Raw genomic sequence first — 16,104 nt, forward strand, 5'->3', positions numbered from 1 at the left:
AGGAGAGGGATCCTATCATCCCATCTTTAACCTCATCTCATCTCTAACCGCAGGGCATTTGAAGCATGATCTTATCTCCAGCTGTGGTGCTTTCTTTGGGCTGGGTGCCCCGATCCCAGGTGGCACCAGGAAAATCTACTCCCCAGCTCCCTTTCCTTGATCCCCGGCCAGGAAGCGGCCTGGCCTGTGGGATTACATTTCAGGTGGTATCAATAAAGTGCGTGGACTAAGATCTGGAAATGAGACAGGGCTTCGGACACAGAACATGGCCCACCTTGGCTATGCCTGTGGCACAGGGAGACAGTCCCCAAAAGAGTGATTTGCAGTGCTTGGTTTGAGAAAGGACTGGGGTGCTGCCATGTTTCTCCCCACAACAGCAAAGGTGGGGCTTCAGGGAGCGGCCTGCAAACACGGTGGAGGCAAGACACACCTACACCAAACCAGCCCATCTGTGCGCTGGAGAGCTGCTTTTTTTTTTTTTAACCGGAGCCTGGAGCAAGACCAACATTGATGTATTGCCGTGATTAACTCTAGATCAATTCTTGCTATTCAGATATATTTTCCCTTATTTCATTCTTATCTCTCCCCTCTGCTGGACTGGGCCCACTGGTCACTGGTTTGCTTAAATATTCACATTTAATCCATTTTCTTGATGCATATTCTCTCCATAGTTACCTTCCTTTCTCTCTCTCTGGAATAATCAGACCATATAGTTTCTTTGGGTAACATTATCTTTGTTTCTATCTCCTCACCTCCAACCATATTCTTGTCATTTGTCTATATATGTTCTTCCATCAGCACTGCTTCCACCCTGCTCTTTATTTGTAGCTGGGATTTCTGGTTTTATGCTTTTAGACTGTCTGTTGCCTTTTGTTGTTGTTGTTGTTTTTCCCTTTCGGTTTGCTTGTTTGTTCGATTTGTCTGTGCGTTTGCGTGCCTTTGTTCCCTCTGTGTTTGTCTATCTGTTTTCTTTTTCAGGGCTACCTCAAGAAACAAGTCAAAGTACACAAGGTGGAGAGTCCCAAATATCACTACGAGTAGAGAAATAAAATAACCAAAGGTACAACAAGAGAGACCAAGGGATATTGTTATAAGAACACTTCCTGGGGGCGCCAGCGAGGCTCAGTCAGTTAAGCATCCGACTTCGGCTCAGGTCATGATCTAATGGTTTGTGGGTTCGAGCCCTGGGTCGGGCTCTGTGCTGACAGCTAGCTCAGAACCTGGAGCCTGCTTCGGATTCTGTATCTCCCTCTCTCTCTGATCCTCCCNTGTTGCCTTTTGTTGTTGTTGTTGTTTTTCCCTTTCGGTTTGCTTGTTTGTTCGATTTGTCTGTGCGTTTGCGTGCCTTTGTTCCCTCTGTGTTTGTCTATCTGTTTTCTTTTTCAGGGCTACCTCAAGAAACAAGTCAAAGTACACAAGGTGGAGAGTCCCAAATATCACTACGAGTAGAGAAATAAAATAACCAAAGGTACAACAAGAGAGACCAAGGGATATTGTTATAAGAACACTTCCTGGGGGCGCCAGCGAGGCTCAGTCAGTTAAGCATCCGACTTCGGCTCAGGTCATGATCTAATGGTTTGTGGGTTCGAGCCCTGGGTCGGGCTCTGTGCTGACAGCTAGCTCAGAACCTGGAGCCTGCTTCGGATTCTGTATCTCCCTCTCTCTCTGATCCTCCCCTGCTCACGCTGCCTCTCTCTCTCTTGGAAATAAACAAAACATTAAAAAAAAACACCCACTTCCTGAATGGAAAGGCTGTGGACAATGAGCCTCCTTTAATATAGCAGAACTTGCAGGTGCAGAGTGCATAACAAGCTTTTAAAACTTACAAGAGACAGAAAGCTAGCCAAAATGATGAAATGGAAGAACTCTCCTCTAAAGAAATACCAGGAAGAGTTGACAGCTAAAGAACTGCTCAAAACAGATATAAGCAACATAACAGAACAAGAATTTAGAATAAGAGACATACAATTAATCGCCTGGGGTTGAAAAAGGCATGGAAAACACCAGAGAAGTTATTTGCTACAAAGACTATGGACCTTAAAAATAGTTGTGATGAATTAAAAAATGCTATGAATGAGGTGCATAATAAAATGGAGGCAGCCACTGCACGGACTGAAGAGACAGATGAGAATTGGCAAATTAGAAGACACAATTATAGAAAAAGAGGAAGCCAAGAAAAAGAGGTAAACTGATCCAGGAGCACAAAAGGAGAATTCGAGAACTGAGTGATGCAATCAAACAGAACAATATTCGTATCATAGGATTCCATAACAAGAAGAGAGAAAAAGGAGCTGAAGGGGTACTTGAACAAATTATAGTTGAGAACTTCCCCAATCTGGGGAAGGAAACAGTGAAATCCAAGAGGCACAGAGAACTCCCCTGAGACTAACTTGAATCGATCTTCTGCATGACATTATCATAGTGAAACTGGCAAAATATTAGGACAAAGAGAGAATTCTGAAAGCAGCTAGGGATAAAAGGGCCCTAATATACAAAGGGAAACCTATCAGAGTAGTTGCAGACCTATCTACTGAAACTTGGCAGGTCAGAAAGGAATGGCAGGAAATCTTCAATGTGATGAACAGAAAAACTATGCAGCCAAGAATCCTCTATCCAGCAAGCCTGTCATTCAGAATAGAAGGAGAGATAAAAGTCTTCCCAAAGAAACAAAAATTGAAAGAATTAGTCACCACTAAACCAGCCCTACAAGGAATCCTGAGGGGGTACTCTATGAGGGAAATTTGCAAGGAATGCAAGGTACCAGAGACATCACCACAAACATGAATCTTACAAAGAATACAATGATTCTAAATTCCTATTTTTCAATAATAACACTCAATGTAAATGGACTAAATGCTCCAATCAAAAGACATCAGGTAGCAGAATGGATAAAAAAAAAAAAAATCAATCTATTTGCTGTCTACAAGAAACTCATTTTAGACCTGAGGACACCTTCAGATTGAAAGTGAGGAGACAGAGAAATATCTATCATGCTACTGGAAGTCAAAAGAAGCTGGAGTAGCCATACTTATATCGGACAAACTGGACTTTAAAGTAAAGGCAGTAACAAGGGATGAAGAAGGGCATTATATAATAATTACAGAGTCTATCCATCAGGAAGAGCNGTCCTGCCCTCTACTTTTGGCACATACCATAATACATAAAATAGAAGATGAATATAAAGCAATTTTATATTGTTTCATAATTTAATGAAAACATATCTCATATTTTACAATTAACTTTTTGTTTCTTATAGGTTTTTCATAGATATCTTGTATTAGTTAGATCTGCTATAAATTTTGTAAGCATTTACTACATAATAGACCATTTTATTTAATTATTTTTCTGCTTCTATTGACATGATTATTTGCTTTTTCTATTTAATTTCTTATCAAGGAGAATCACACATTGTATGTTTCTAATTCTGAACTACTCTACCATTCCTAAAGTTAATCCTACTTTTCACTATTATTATTTTGTTGTTGTTTTTATATAGTTTACCAGTTTTAATTGTCTACTATACTATTTTGCATTTCGTATTTAAAATTAAGACTGCCCCACAATTTTCTTTGTTTCTAACCTTGTCTAATTTTCTATCAAGGTTATTTAGTAAAAAAGGGGGAGGCTTTATTATGTCTTATTTGTAAGTAAAGATAATTTTTTTCCATGTTTGCTTATTAAAAGTCAAGTGTATATCATTGGAGAATATTTATGGAGAATATTTTTGAAGATTTTATTTTCCTTAATGATTACTTTCAGTTTTCAATGTCCATTTGTCAATTTACATACTTTTTGGTGTTGTCTATAACATGTAAGCTTCCAAAATTGGTAAGCATAATATTAAACTATAAAAGTAAAAAAAAAGAAAATTATATGCCAACAAACTGGACAACCTAGAAGAAATGGACAAATTCCTAAACACACACTCACTACCAAAATTCNCTACTAGACATTTAAAGCAGAATCAATACCCATTCTTCTCAAGCTATTCCAAAAAATAGAAACGGGAGGAAAACTTCCAGAGTCATTCTACAAAGCCAGCATCACTCTGATTGCCAAGCCAGACAGAGACCCAGCAAAAAAAGAGAACTCTAGGCCACCAGTATCCTTGATGAATACAGACGCAAAAATCCTCAACAAGATACTAGCTAATCGAATGCAACAGCACATAAAAGGAATTATCCACCATGATCAAGTGGGATTTGTTCCTGGGTTACAGTGCTGGTTATATTCACAAATCAATCAATGTGATACATCACATTAACAAAAGAAAAGATAAAAACCATATGATCCTGTCGGTAGATGCAGAAAAACCATCTGACAAAATATAGCATCCTTTCTTAATAAAGACTCTCGAGAAAGTCGGCATAGAAGGAACTTACTTAAACATCATAAAAGCCATTTATGAGAAGCCCACAGCTAATATCATCCTCAGTGGAGAAAAACTGAGATCAGTACACGACAGGGATGTCTACTCTCACCACTGTTGTTTAACATAGTTCAGGAAGTCTAACTATCAGCAATCAGGAATTAAAAGGAATTAAAACGCATCAGAACTGGCAAAGATGAAGTCAAACTTTCGCTTTTCACAGATGACATGATATTCTATCTGGAAAACCCAACAGACTCCACCAGAAGCCTACTAGAACTGATCCATGTATTCAGCAAAGTTGCAGGGTACAAAATCAATGTACAGAAATCGGTTGTATTTTTATACACTATAATGAAGCAACAGAAAGTGAAATCAAGAAACTGATTCCACTCTGGGGCACCTGGGTGGCTTAGTTGGTTAAGCGTCCGACTTTCGCTTAGGTCATGATCTCGCGGTTCGTGGGTTCGAGCCCCACATCGGGCTCTGTGCCGACAGCCGGCTCAGAGCCTGGAGCCTATTTCAGAGTCTGTGTCTCCCTTTCTCTCTGNGAACTATGAAAGAAAAAAAACCATGAAGGGATGGAAAAGCATTTATAATGCAAATGCAAATGAAAAGAAAGCCAGTGCAGCAATACTTCTATAAGACAAAACAGATTGTAAAACAATGACTGTAAGAGACAAAGAAGGATACTACATAATCATAAAGAGAACAATCCAACAAGAAGATATAACAATTGTAAGTATTTTATACACCCAATATGAAAGAACCCAAATACATAAAGCAACTAATAACAAACATAAAGGTAGTAACTGATCGTAATATAGTAATAGTAGAGGACTTTAATACTCACATCAATGGATAGATCATCCAAAGAGAAAATCAACAAGGAAACTGGTCTTGAATGATACATTGGACCAGGCGGATCTAAGATATATTCAGTACTTTCTATTGTAAAACAGGATACACATTTTTTAAAATGTTTATTTTTGAGAGAGAGCAAGCATTAGTGGGGAGGAGCAGAGAGGAGACAGAATCTGAAGTACGCTTCAGGCTCTGAGCTGCCAGTACAGAGCTTGATGTGGGGCCTGAATCCATGAACCATGAGATCATGACCTGAGCTGAAGTCGGACACTTAACTATCTGAGCCACATAGGCACCCAGGATACAATTTTTTCAAGTGCACCACAAACATCTTCCAGAATAGATCACATTAGGCCACAAAATAAGTCTTAACAAATTCAAAGAAACTGAAGTAATACCATGCATCTTTTCCAAACACAACGCTATGAAACTAGAAATCAAACCATGAGAATATGTGGTAAGAACACAAATACATGGAGGTTATACAACATGTTATTAAACAATGAATGGGTCAACCAGGAAATCCAGAAGAAATTCTAAAAAAATTTGAGAAAAATGAAAATGAAAACAGAGTGGTCTAAAATCTTTGGGATGCAGCAAAAGCTGTTTTCAGAGTGAAGTTATAGCAATACAGACCTACTGCAAGAAAAAAGAAAAATCTCAAATAAACAATCTAAGCTTATATCTAAAGGAGCTAGAAAAAAAAAAAGAACAAAACCCAAAGACCACAGAAGAAAGGAAATAATAAAGATTAAAGCAGAAATAATGAAAAAGAAACAAAAAAATTAGAACTGATCAATGAAACCAAGAGATGGTTCTTTGAAAGGATCAACAAAATTGATAAACCTTTAGGTAGACTAACAAAAAAAATGGAGAGGGAGAGAGAGAATTCAAATAAACAACATCAGAAATAAAAGTGGAGAATGAACAACTGACACCATAGAAATACAAAGGATTCTAAGAGAATATGATGAAAAATTACATGCCAACAAATTAGACAACCTAGAAGAAATGGAGAACTTTCTAGAAACACATAACCTCCCCAAACTCAATCCATAAGAAATAGAAAATCTGAACAGACTGATTACCAGTAATCAAACTGGTTCAGTAATCAAGTAATTCCAAAAGTCCAAGACAAGATGACTTCACAGGTGAATTCTACCAAACATTTAAAGACGAGTTAATACCTATTCTTCTCAAACTATTCAAAAAAATACAAGAGGAAGGAAACCTTCCAAATTCATTCTATGATGCCAGGACTACCCTGATACCAAAACCAGGAAGAGACACTACAATAAAAGAGAACTACAGGTCCATATCACTGATGAACATAAGATGCAAAAATCCTGAACAAAATATTAAATGCAAACCGAATCTAACAATACATAAAAAAAAATCATTCACCATGATCAAGTTGGATTTATTCCAGGGATGCAAGGTGGTTTGCTATTCACAAATCAATGTGATACATCACATCAACACTAGAAAGGATACAAATCATCTGACCATTTTAATAGATGAGGAAAAAGCATTTGACAAAGTACACCATCCATTCATGATAGAAACTCTCAACAAAGTATATTTAGAGGGAACATACCTCAATATAATAAAGGCGATACATCAAAAACCCAAATCTAACATCATACTCCATGGTGTGTGGGAGCGCGACAGTGACCACAAGCAAGCGTGGTTAGGGACGCAGGGATGTGCCTGCACACGAGGCTCCCTGCCTGGGCAAGGCATTCCTGCAAACAGGATGCTCTGCCAGGAGGCCTGCACACAGTATCCAAGTTTAATGGTCCGCTTGCAAACGAGGGAACATGCCCTCCTTAGAAATAAGGAGAAGGCTGGAATTGTGAGCAGGCCTCTTAGTAAACATGTTGTGGTCACTTCCTCCCTTTGCTCCCCCCTGTCCTTGGAATGTGTTTGGCTACTTGCCCTTGTTTTGTAAAAGTAGGTATTTTGTAAATTTCAGTTTGCATCCAGTTACCGGGGTATAAAATAAACCGCAAGAGGGGCTTGCGTAGAATTGTTCCTCCGGCCGGAGTTGTGTCTCTGTCTGTCTTTTGTGTGTGTCTTGTCCTTTGTGTCACTTCGTCCGCAACAATGGTGAAAAACTGACAGCTTTTCACCTAAGATTAGGAACAAGACAAGATGTCCACTCTCCCCATCTTTATTCAACACAGTATTGGAAGTCATAGTCATAGTAATCAGACAAGGAATAAAAGTCATCCAAATTAGAAAGAGGAAACTTTATCTGCAGATGATATGATACTATTATATATAAAAAATGCTAAAGACTCCACCAAAAAACTACTAACATTGTTAAATGAATTCAGTAAGGTCATAGAATACAAAAATCAATATTCAGAAATCCATTGCGTTGCTGTATACTACTAATAAGGTAGCAGAAAGAGAAATTAAAAGAACAGTTCCGTTTACAATTGTATGAAAAATAAAAAAAATACCTAGGAATAAACTTATCTAAGGAGGTAAAAGATCAGGACTCTGAAAACTATAAATACTGATGAAAGAAAATGAAAATGACACAAAGAAATGGAAATATATTCCATACTCATGAATTAAAAGAATATTGCTAAAATGTCCATACAACCCAAAACATCTACGGATTTAATGCAATCCTACGAAAATATCAATGGCATTTTTCACTAAACTACAACAAATAATCCTAAAATTTGTATAGAATCATTGAAGACCCTGAAGAGCCAAAGAAATCTGGAAAAAGAACAAGACTGGAGATCTCATAATCTCAGATTTCAAGATACATTACAAAGCTGTAGTAATCAAAACAAGTATGGTACTGGCACACACACAAAAAACAAATATATAGATTAAGCGAACAGAACAGAAAGCCCAGAAATATACCCAAGGTGCCTGGGTGGCTCAGTAGGTTAAGTGTCTGACTCCTGGTTTCAGCTCAGGTCATGATCTCTCAGTTTGTAGGTTTGAGCCTTGTGGGTTTGAGCCCTGCTTCAGGCTCTGTGCTGGGCATGGAGCCTGCTTGGGGATTCTCACTCTCCCAATCTCTCTACTCCTCCCCTGCTCACACTCTCTCTGAAAGGAAGGAAGAAAGGAAAGATAGAAGGAAGGAAGGAAGAAAAGAAGGAAGGAAGGAAGAGAGAAAAGACAGAAAGAGAGAAAGACAGAAATATACCCACAATTATATGGTCAATTAATCTTCAGATGAAAGAGGCAAGAACATGCAATGGGATAAAGATGGTCTCTTCAACACATAGTGCTGGGATAGTAGGACAGCTACATGCAAAAGAGTGAAATTGGACTACTTTATTACACCATACACAAATATAAACTCAAAATGGATTAAGACCTAAATGTGAGACCCGAAACCATAAAAATTCTAGAGAGCACAGGCAGTAATTTCTCTGACATGAGTTATGGCAGCATTTTTCTAGATATGTCTCCTGAGGCAAGGGAAACAAAAGCAAAAATAAACTATTGGGACTTCATCAAAACAAAAAGCTTCTGCAGTTAAGGAAATAATAAAAAAAACTAAAGGGCAACGTATGAAATGGGAGAAGATACTTGCGAATGATATATGTGACAAACAGTACCCAAAATATATAAAGAACTTATAGAACACAACACCAAAAAACCAAACAGTCCAATTTAAAAATTGGTGGAAGACATGAACAGACATTTCTCTAAAGAGGACACAGAGATGGCCAACAGACACACTGAAAGATGCTCAAAATAAATAACCATCAGGGAAATGCAAATCAAAACCACAATACAATATTACCTCACAACTGTGACAGTGGCTAAAATCCACAGCACAAGAAACAATGAGTATTGGCAAGGATGTGGAGAAAAAGACTAATGCAGGCACTGTGGAAACAATATGGCAGTTCTTCAAAAAGCTAAAAATAAAACTACCCCTATGATCCAGCAATTGCACTACTGGGTATTTACCCAAAAATACAAAAACACTAATTCAAAGTGATATACGAACCCCTATGTTTATCATAGCATTTTTCAAAATAGCGAAAACATGGAAGTAGCCCAAATGTCCATTGACAGCTGAATGGATAAAGAAGATGTTCTATATATTTACAATGGAATATCATTCAGCCACAAATAAGAATGGGATCTTACCATTTGCAAATGACATAAATGGAGCTAAAGAGTATAATGCTAAGTGAAATAAGTCAGTTAGACAAAGATTAATACCATTTGATTACTGTGGAATTCAAGAAACGAACAAAAAAGGGACACCTGGGTGGCTCAGTCAGTTAACTGTCTGACTCTTGATTTTGGCTCAGGTCACGATCTCATGCTTCATGAGATCGAGTCCTGCATCTGCTGACAGTGCAGAGCCTGCTTGGGAGTTTCTCTCTCCCTCTCTCTTTGCCCCTCCTCCACTCATGCACATGCACACTCTCTCTTTCTCTCTCTCTCAAAATAAATAGAGTTTTTAAAAAATTTTTTTACCATTTTTTTATTTTTGAGAGACAGAGAAAAACAGAACACAAACAGGGGAGGGGCAGAGAGAGAGGGAGACACAGAATCCAAAGCAGGCTCCAGGCTCTGAGCTGTCAGCACAGTGCCCAATGCGGGTATCGAACCCACATATCGTGAGATCATGACCTGAGCTGAAGTCTGTGCTTACACCAACTGAGCCACCCAGGCACCCCTAAATAGATATTTTTTTTAAAAAAGCCAACAAACAAACAAAATGAGCAAAGGAAAAAAAAAGAGAGATAAACCAAGAAACAGACTCTTAACTAAAGAGAACAAACTGATGGTTACCAGAAGGGAGGTGAGTAGATAGGTAAAACAGGTGATGGGCATTAAAGATGCTTATCACTTGTAATGAGCACAGGGTAATGAATAGAAGCGTTGAATCGTGGAGTAGCTCTACTCACAGCAGAAAAAACAAGATTTGGGGCGCCTGGGTGGCTTAGTNAAAAAATATTTAAAAAAAAAAAAAAAGAAAAAACAAGATTTAAGCCAAAACTGTAACAGGAGACAAATAATGTCATTATGCAATGATAAAAGGGTCAATCTGAAAGATTACATAAATATTTATGGGCCTAAAAAACATTGAAGCACATAAATATAATGCAAATATTGACAGACCTGAAGGCTGAAAAAGAAATATAATAATAGTAGAGGACTTAAATACCCATTTTCATCAATGGATAGATCAAGGCAGAAAAATCAATAAGGAAAAATTGGACTTGAACTACACATAAGACCAAATGGACTTAAAAGACATCTGAAGAACATTCCATATAATACAAGGCCTGTACACACTCTTCTTAAACATACAAGGAGCATTCTCCAAGGGAGACTATGTGGTAGGCCACAAAACAAATCTTAATAAATTTATAAGACTGAAATATCAATATATTCTAACCACAAAGGTATAAAACTAGAGATAAATTACAAGAAAATTGGCAATTTACAATTATGTTGGGATTAAAAAATATGCTATTGAATAGCCAAGAGGCCAAAGAAATTAGAAAAAATTATCTTGAGACAAATGAAAATGGAAATACAACATACCAAAAATTATGAGATACAGAAAAGGTATTTTTAAAAGGGCAGTTCATAGTGATAAACACCTACATTAGGAAACAAGAAAGATCTCAAATAACCTAATTCCACACTTTAAGGAACTAGAAAAATAACAACAAATTAAGCCCAAAATTAGGAGAAGGGGAAATAACAAAGATCAGAGCAGAAATAGAAACTAAATACACAACATAATAGATCAACGAAACTGAAAAAAGAGCTTTTAAAAGGATAAAAAATTAGGTACAAATCTTTAACTAGATTTACCAAGAAAAAAAAAGGGGCCCAAATAAAATATGAAATGAAAGAGGAGACATTTAACTGCTACCGGAGAAATACAAAGGATCATTATAGACGGATACAAAGACTTCTATGCCAACAAATTAGACAACTTAGAAGAAACAAATAATTCTTAGTAACATAAAACCTACCAAGACAATATGAATAGAATATCTGAACTAACCAATTAATAGTAAGGAGACTGCATCAGTAATCAAAACCTTTCAAAGAAACAAAAGTCCAGGACCAGATGACTTCATTGGCAGATCCTACCAAACATTTAAGGAAGAATTAATACCAACCCTTCTCAAACTCTTCTAAAAAACAGAAGAGGGGACCCTTCCAAACTCATTTTATGAGGCCAATGTTACCCTGAAGGGAAGCCACAAGAAAAGTAGAGGCCAGTATCTTTGAATATAGATGCAAAATTCCTCAACAAAATAACAGAAAAGCCAAATTCAACAATATATTAAAAGGATCATACACCATGATCAGAAGGGATTAATTCCACAGATGCCAGGATGTTTCACTATTGGAAAAAAAAAACAAACACCAAAATTCAGTGTGATACACCACATTAACAAAATGAAGGATAAAAATCTTTAGATCATCTCAGTAGATGGTGAAAAAGCATATGACACAATTCAGCATTCTGTAAGAGCAGCAAGAAAAGAATGCCCACTCACCACTTTTATTTAACACAGTAATGGAAGTCCTACCCAGAGCAATTAGTCAAGAAAAAGCATTAAAAAGTACCCAAATTGCTCTTGTAAGAAGTTGCTGCGGTGGAGGTCAAGGAGGCTGTTTCCTGCTTTCTCCTCTAGGGTGTTGATAGTTTCCTGTCTCACGTTCACAAACAACCCAGTGAAGAAATGGGCAGAAGATATGAACAGACACTTCTCCAAAGAGGACATCCAGATGGCCAACAGACACATGAAACGATGCTCAGCATCCCTCCTCATCAGGGAAATACAAATCAAAACCACACTGAGATACCACCTCACGCCAGTCAGAGTGGCTAAAATGAGCAAATCAGAGAACTCTAGATGCTGGCGAGGATGTGGAGAAACGGGCACCCTCCTACACTGTTGGTGGGAATGTAAACTGGTACAGCCCATCTGGAAAACAGTGTGGAGGTTCCTCAGGAAACTAACAATAGAACTCCCCTATGACCCAGCAATAGCACTGCTAGGAATTTACCCAAGGGATACAGAAATGCTGATGCATAGGAGCACATGTACCCCAATGTTCATAGCAGCACTCTCCACAATAGCTAAAACATGGAAAGAGCCTAAGTGTCCATCAACAGACGAATGGATCAAGAAGATGTGGTTTATCTATACCATGGAATACTACATGGCAATGAGAAACAATGAAATCTGGCCATGTGTAGCAACATGGATGGACCTTGAGGGTGTTATGCTGAGCGAAATAAGTCAGGCAGAGAAGGACAAATATCATATGTTTGCACGTATAGGAGGATTAGGAGGAACTTGACGGAGGAACAAGGAGGAGAAGAAGGGGGGAAATGGTGGGGGAAAGGGAGAGAGGCAAACCATGAGAGACTCTTGAATGCTGACAAAAACTGAGGACTGATGGATGTGGGGGGAGGGGGGGATGGGCATGGAGGAGGACACTTGTGGGGATGAGCACTGAGTGTTATGTGGAAACTAATTTGACAATAAACTATTAAAAAAAATAAAAAGTACCCAAATTGGAAAGAAGTTGTTTATATTTGCAGATGACATGATAATATATATAGAAAACACTAAAAACACTACCAAAAAATTGTTAGAATAAATTAATTCAGTGAAGTTGCAGGATACAAAATAAATATACTACTCAAAGCAATCTACAGCAATCAATTCAATTAAAATTCCATAAAAAATGCATTATTCAAAGAAATAGAGAACAAATAATCCTAAAATCTGTATGGAACCAAAAAGGACCCCAAATATCTAAAGTAATCTTAAGAAAAAAGAAGGAAGCTAGAAGCATCAAACTTTCTCATTACAAACTATAGTAAGAAAAACAATATGGTGTTGGTTTAGAAATGGACACATAGATCAATGGAACAGACCAGACAGTCCAGGAATAAGCCTATGCATATATAGGAAATTAATCTGTGACAAAGAAGCCAAGAATATACAATGGGAAAAGGATACTATCTGTGTAAATGGTGCTGGGAAAACTGGACGGTCAGATGGTAAAGAATGAAACTGAACCACTATCTTATACCATACACAAAAATCAACTCTAAATGGATGAAAGATTTAAATTTAAGACTTGATACCATAAATCTCCTAGAAGAAAAAAGAGGAGCTAAGGTACCTGACATCAAGCTGGCAATAAATTTTTGGATAGGACATAAAAGCAAGGGCAATGAAATCAAATAATAAGCAATTAAAAAGCTTCTGCACAGCAGTGTATACAATCAATAAAATGAAAAGGCAGCCTACAGAATGGGAGAAAATAGTTGCAAATCATGTATCTGATAAGGGGTGAAGGCCCGAAATATATATAGAACTCATATAAACTAAGCCCAAACAATCCAAATTAAAAATTAGCAGAGGAACTGAACAGTTTTCCAGAGAAGACATAAAGATGGGTAATAGGTATGTGAAAAGGTACTCAACAACACCAATCATCAGGTAAATGCAAATCAAAGTCACAATTAGATACTACATCACACTTGTCGGAATGGCTAGTATCAAAACAAAACAAAACAAACCCCCAGAGATAACAAATGTTGGTGTGGTGTGGGTGTGCAAATAAGGGAACCCTTGTCCACTGCTGGTGGAATGTAAATCGCACAGCCACTATGGAAAACAATATGGAGGTTCCACAAAAATTAAAAATAGAAATACCATATGATCCTGCAGCACCAGTTTTGGATATATACGCAAAAGGAATTAATACAGGATATCAAAGAGATGTATGTATTCCCAAGTTCATTGATGGCAGCATTATTCCCAATAGCCAAGATAAGCAAGCAACCAAAGTGTTTGTTGATAGATGAATGGATAAAGAAGATATGGTATCTATATATACACAATGGAATATTATTCAGCCATGAGAAAGAAAGGCATCTTGCTATTTGTAACAACATGCAAAGACCCTGAGGGCATTACGCTAAGTGAAATAAAACATAGAAAGACAAATAGTTCATGGTATCATCTTATATGTGAATTTAAAACAAAAAAAGAGTCAAACTCATAGAAACAGCAGGTAGAAAAGGGTTTGCTGGACAGTAGGGAAAACAGAAGTTAGTAAAACAGTAAAACCTTTTAGCTAAAAGACAATATGGTCTGAGGATATGACATAACATGGTGACTACAGTTGGTAATACTGTATTGTATGACTGAAATTTGCTGAGAGAAGAAAGTACATGTTCTCACCAAAAGAACTGAAATAAATTTAAAAAAATTTAAGTTTGTGTTGGAACACTTATAAATTATTTCTCCTGAGGTAATCTGATATAAATCATACTCATAATCCCTACATCCAATGTCTTCTAAATAAAATGTTTTTTATTCAAACTGGTCAAATCTTCCTTTACAAACTACAAGGGTGAGGAAAATAAGTCACAAAAGTACCTTTTGACTGATGTCTTTTATGTACTTTTATATGTTTACTTACTTTAATAAGTAATGCTTCATTTGTAGCTTCAATTACTTCATTCCTGTCTTGGACTTGTTGATGTAAATTGCTTACAGTGTCCTGAGCTTCTTCTAATTCCAGTTTTGCCTTTTCTAACTGTTCATTTAGTTGCTGAACAGAAGTCTTTTGAGAGTCAGCAGAAATCTTCCACTTTGCATGGTTCTCTTGATGTGAAATCATCTACACACCCCCAAAATTGAAAAAGAAAAGAATTAAATAGGGCGGAGTTGGTTTCAAAAACATTCTAATACTTTCCACTTCCATTTATACTAAAGTAATTCTGTTTATAAAAACAAACATCTGATTTCTCAACAAATAACCTAGTAGAGGAAAAAAGAGGGAGAAGAAACCTATAGTCTTAAATTTACCTAAGAAAAGTGAGCCAAAGACAACGGGCTATATAGACATCTTTGTGACAATTGGGAAAATCCGAACAATGAGTGGATATTTGATAATATTAAGGGATTATTGTCAATTTTTAGGTGTGACAATAATATTGTGGTTAGGTTTCTTAAAAATAGACCTTATCTTTTAGAGACACCTATTGAAATGTTTATTGATGAAATAATGATGTCTGGGATTCGCTTCAAGATAGAATGAGATATGTGGGGGAATGGGAGTGAGGTTAAAGATACAATGATGGAACTTCCCAATTTGCCTAGGACTGACTGGGTTTTTATGTTTGTTTTTGTTTTTTTAATTTATTTTTGAGAGAGACAGAGGGGGGAGGAGGGGTAGAGAAACACAGAATCTGAAGGAAGATCCAGGCCCCGAGCCACCAGCACAGAGCCTGATGTGAGCCCTGAACTCACGAGCTATGAGATCATGGCCTGAGCCGAAGTCGGCTGCCCAACCAACTGAGCCACCAGGTACCCCAGAACTGACTGGGTTGTATGCCTAGTGTCCTAGTGTAGTTACTAATAGCACTCCTTTTCATTCTCAAAAGTGTTCCCTTTTAGAAAGAAATGGTCAACATAGTTATAGATGAAATTACATTAGCCACAAGTTGATAATTACTAAAGTTGAATAATAAATACAGGAAGATATATACCATTCTTTCAAAATTTTCCAAAATAAAAAGTTAAAAAAAACCCTAATTCTTGTAAAAAGTATCAGGANTTTTTAAATGCTGTTAAAAATTATTGATCTTTTATACTGTTACTTTAATGACATACTCTGTCATTTTTGTATTCAAACATACATGCTTTAAAAATAAATCTGTCAAGGGGCGCCTGGGTGGCTTAGTTGGTTAAGTGTCCGACTTTCGCTTAGGTCATGATCTTGCGGTTCGTGGGTTCGAGCCCTGCGTCAGGCTCTGTGCTGACTGCCAGCTCAGAGCTCGGAGCCTGTTTCGGTCTGTGACTCCCTCTCTCTCT

The 16,104-nt window shown here is 37.3% G+C and overlaps 1 protein-coding gene across 3 annotated transcripts in view; it reads right to left on the reverse strand.

Annotated features, from left to right (window-relative positions):
- Positions 1 to 16,104, reverse strand: part of CCDC18 (coiled-coil domain containing 18) — a 127,618-nt gene that overhangs the window by 27,531 nt on the left and 83,983 nt on the right. For all 3 annotated transcript variants that reach the window (XM_077746170.1, XM_077746168.1, XM_077746169.1), the window contains one exon: positions 14,708 to 14,908. In XM_077746170.1, coding sequence (XP_077602296.1) covers positions 14,708 to 14,908 — 201 coding nt within the window. The remainder of the gene's footprint in view (positions 1 to 14,707; positions 14,909 to 16,104) is intronic.

Source organism: Crocuta crocuta, unplaced genomic scaffold (genome assembly GCF_008692635.1).
Source record: "Crocuta crocuta isolate KB4526 unplaced genomic scaffold, BGI_CrCroc_1.0 scaffold48, whole genome shotgun sequence".
In the NCBI taxonomy this organism is placed as follows: Eukaryota; Metazoa; Chordata; class Mammalia; order Carnivora; family Hyaenidae; genus Crocuta; species Crocuta crocuta.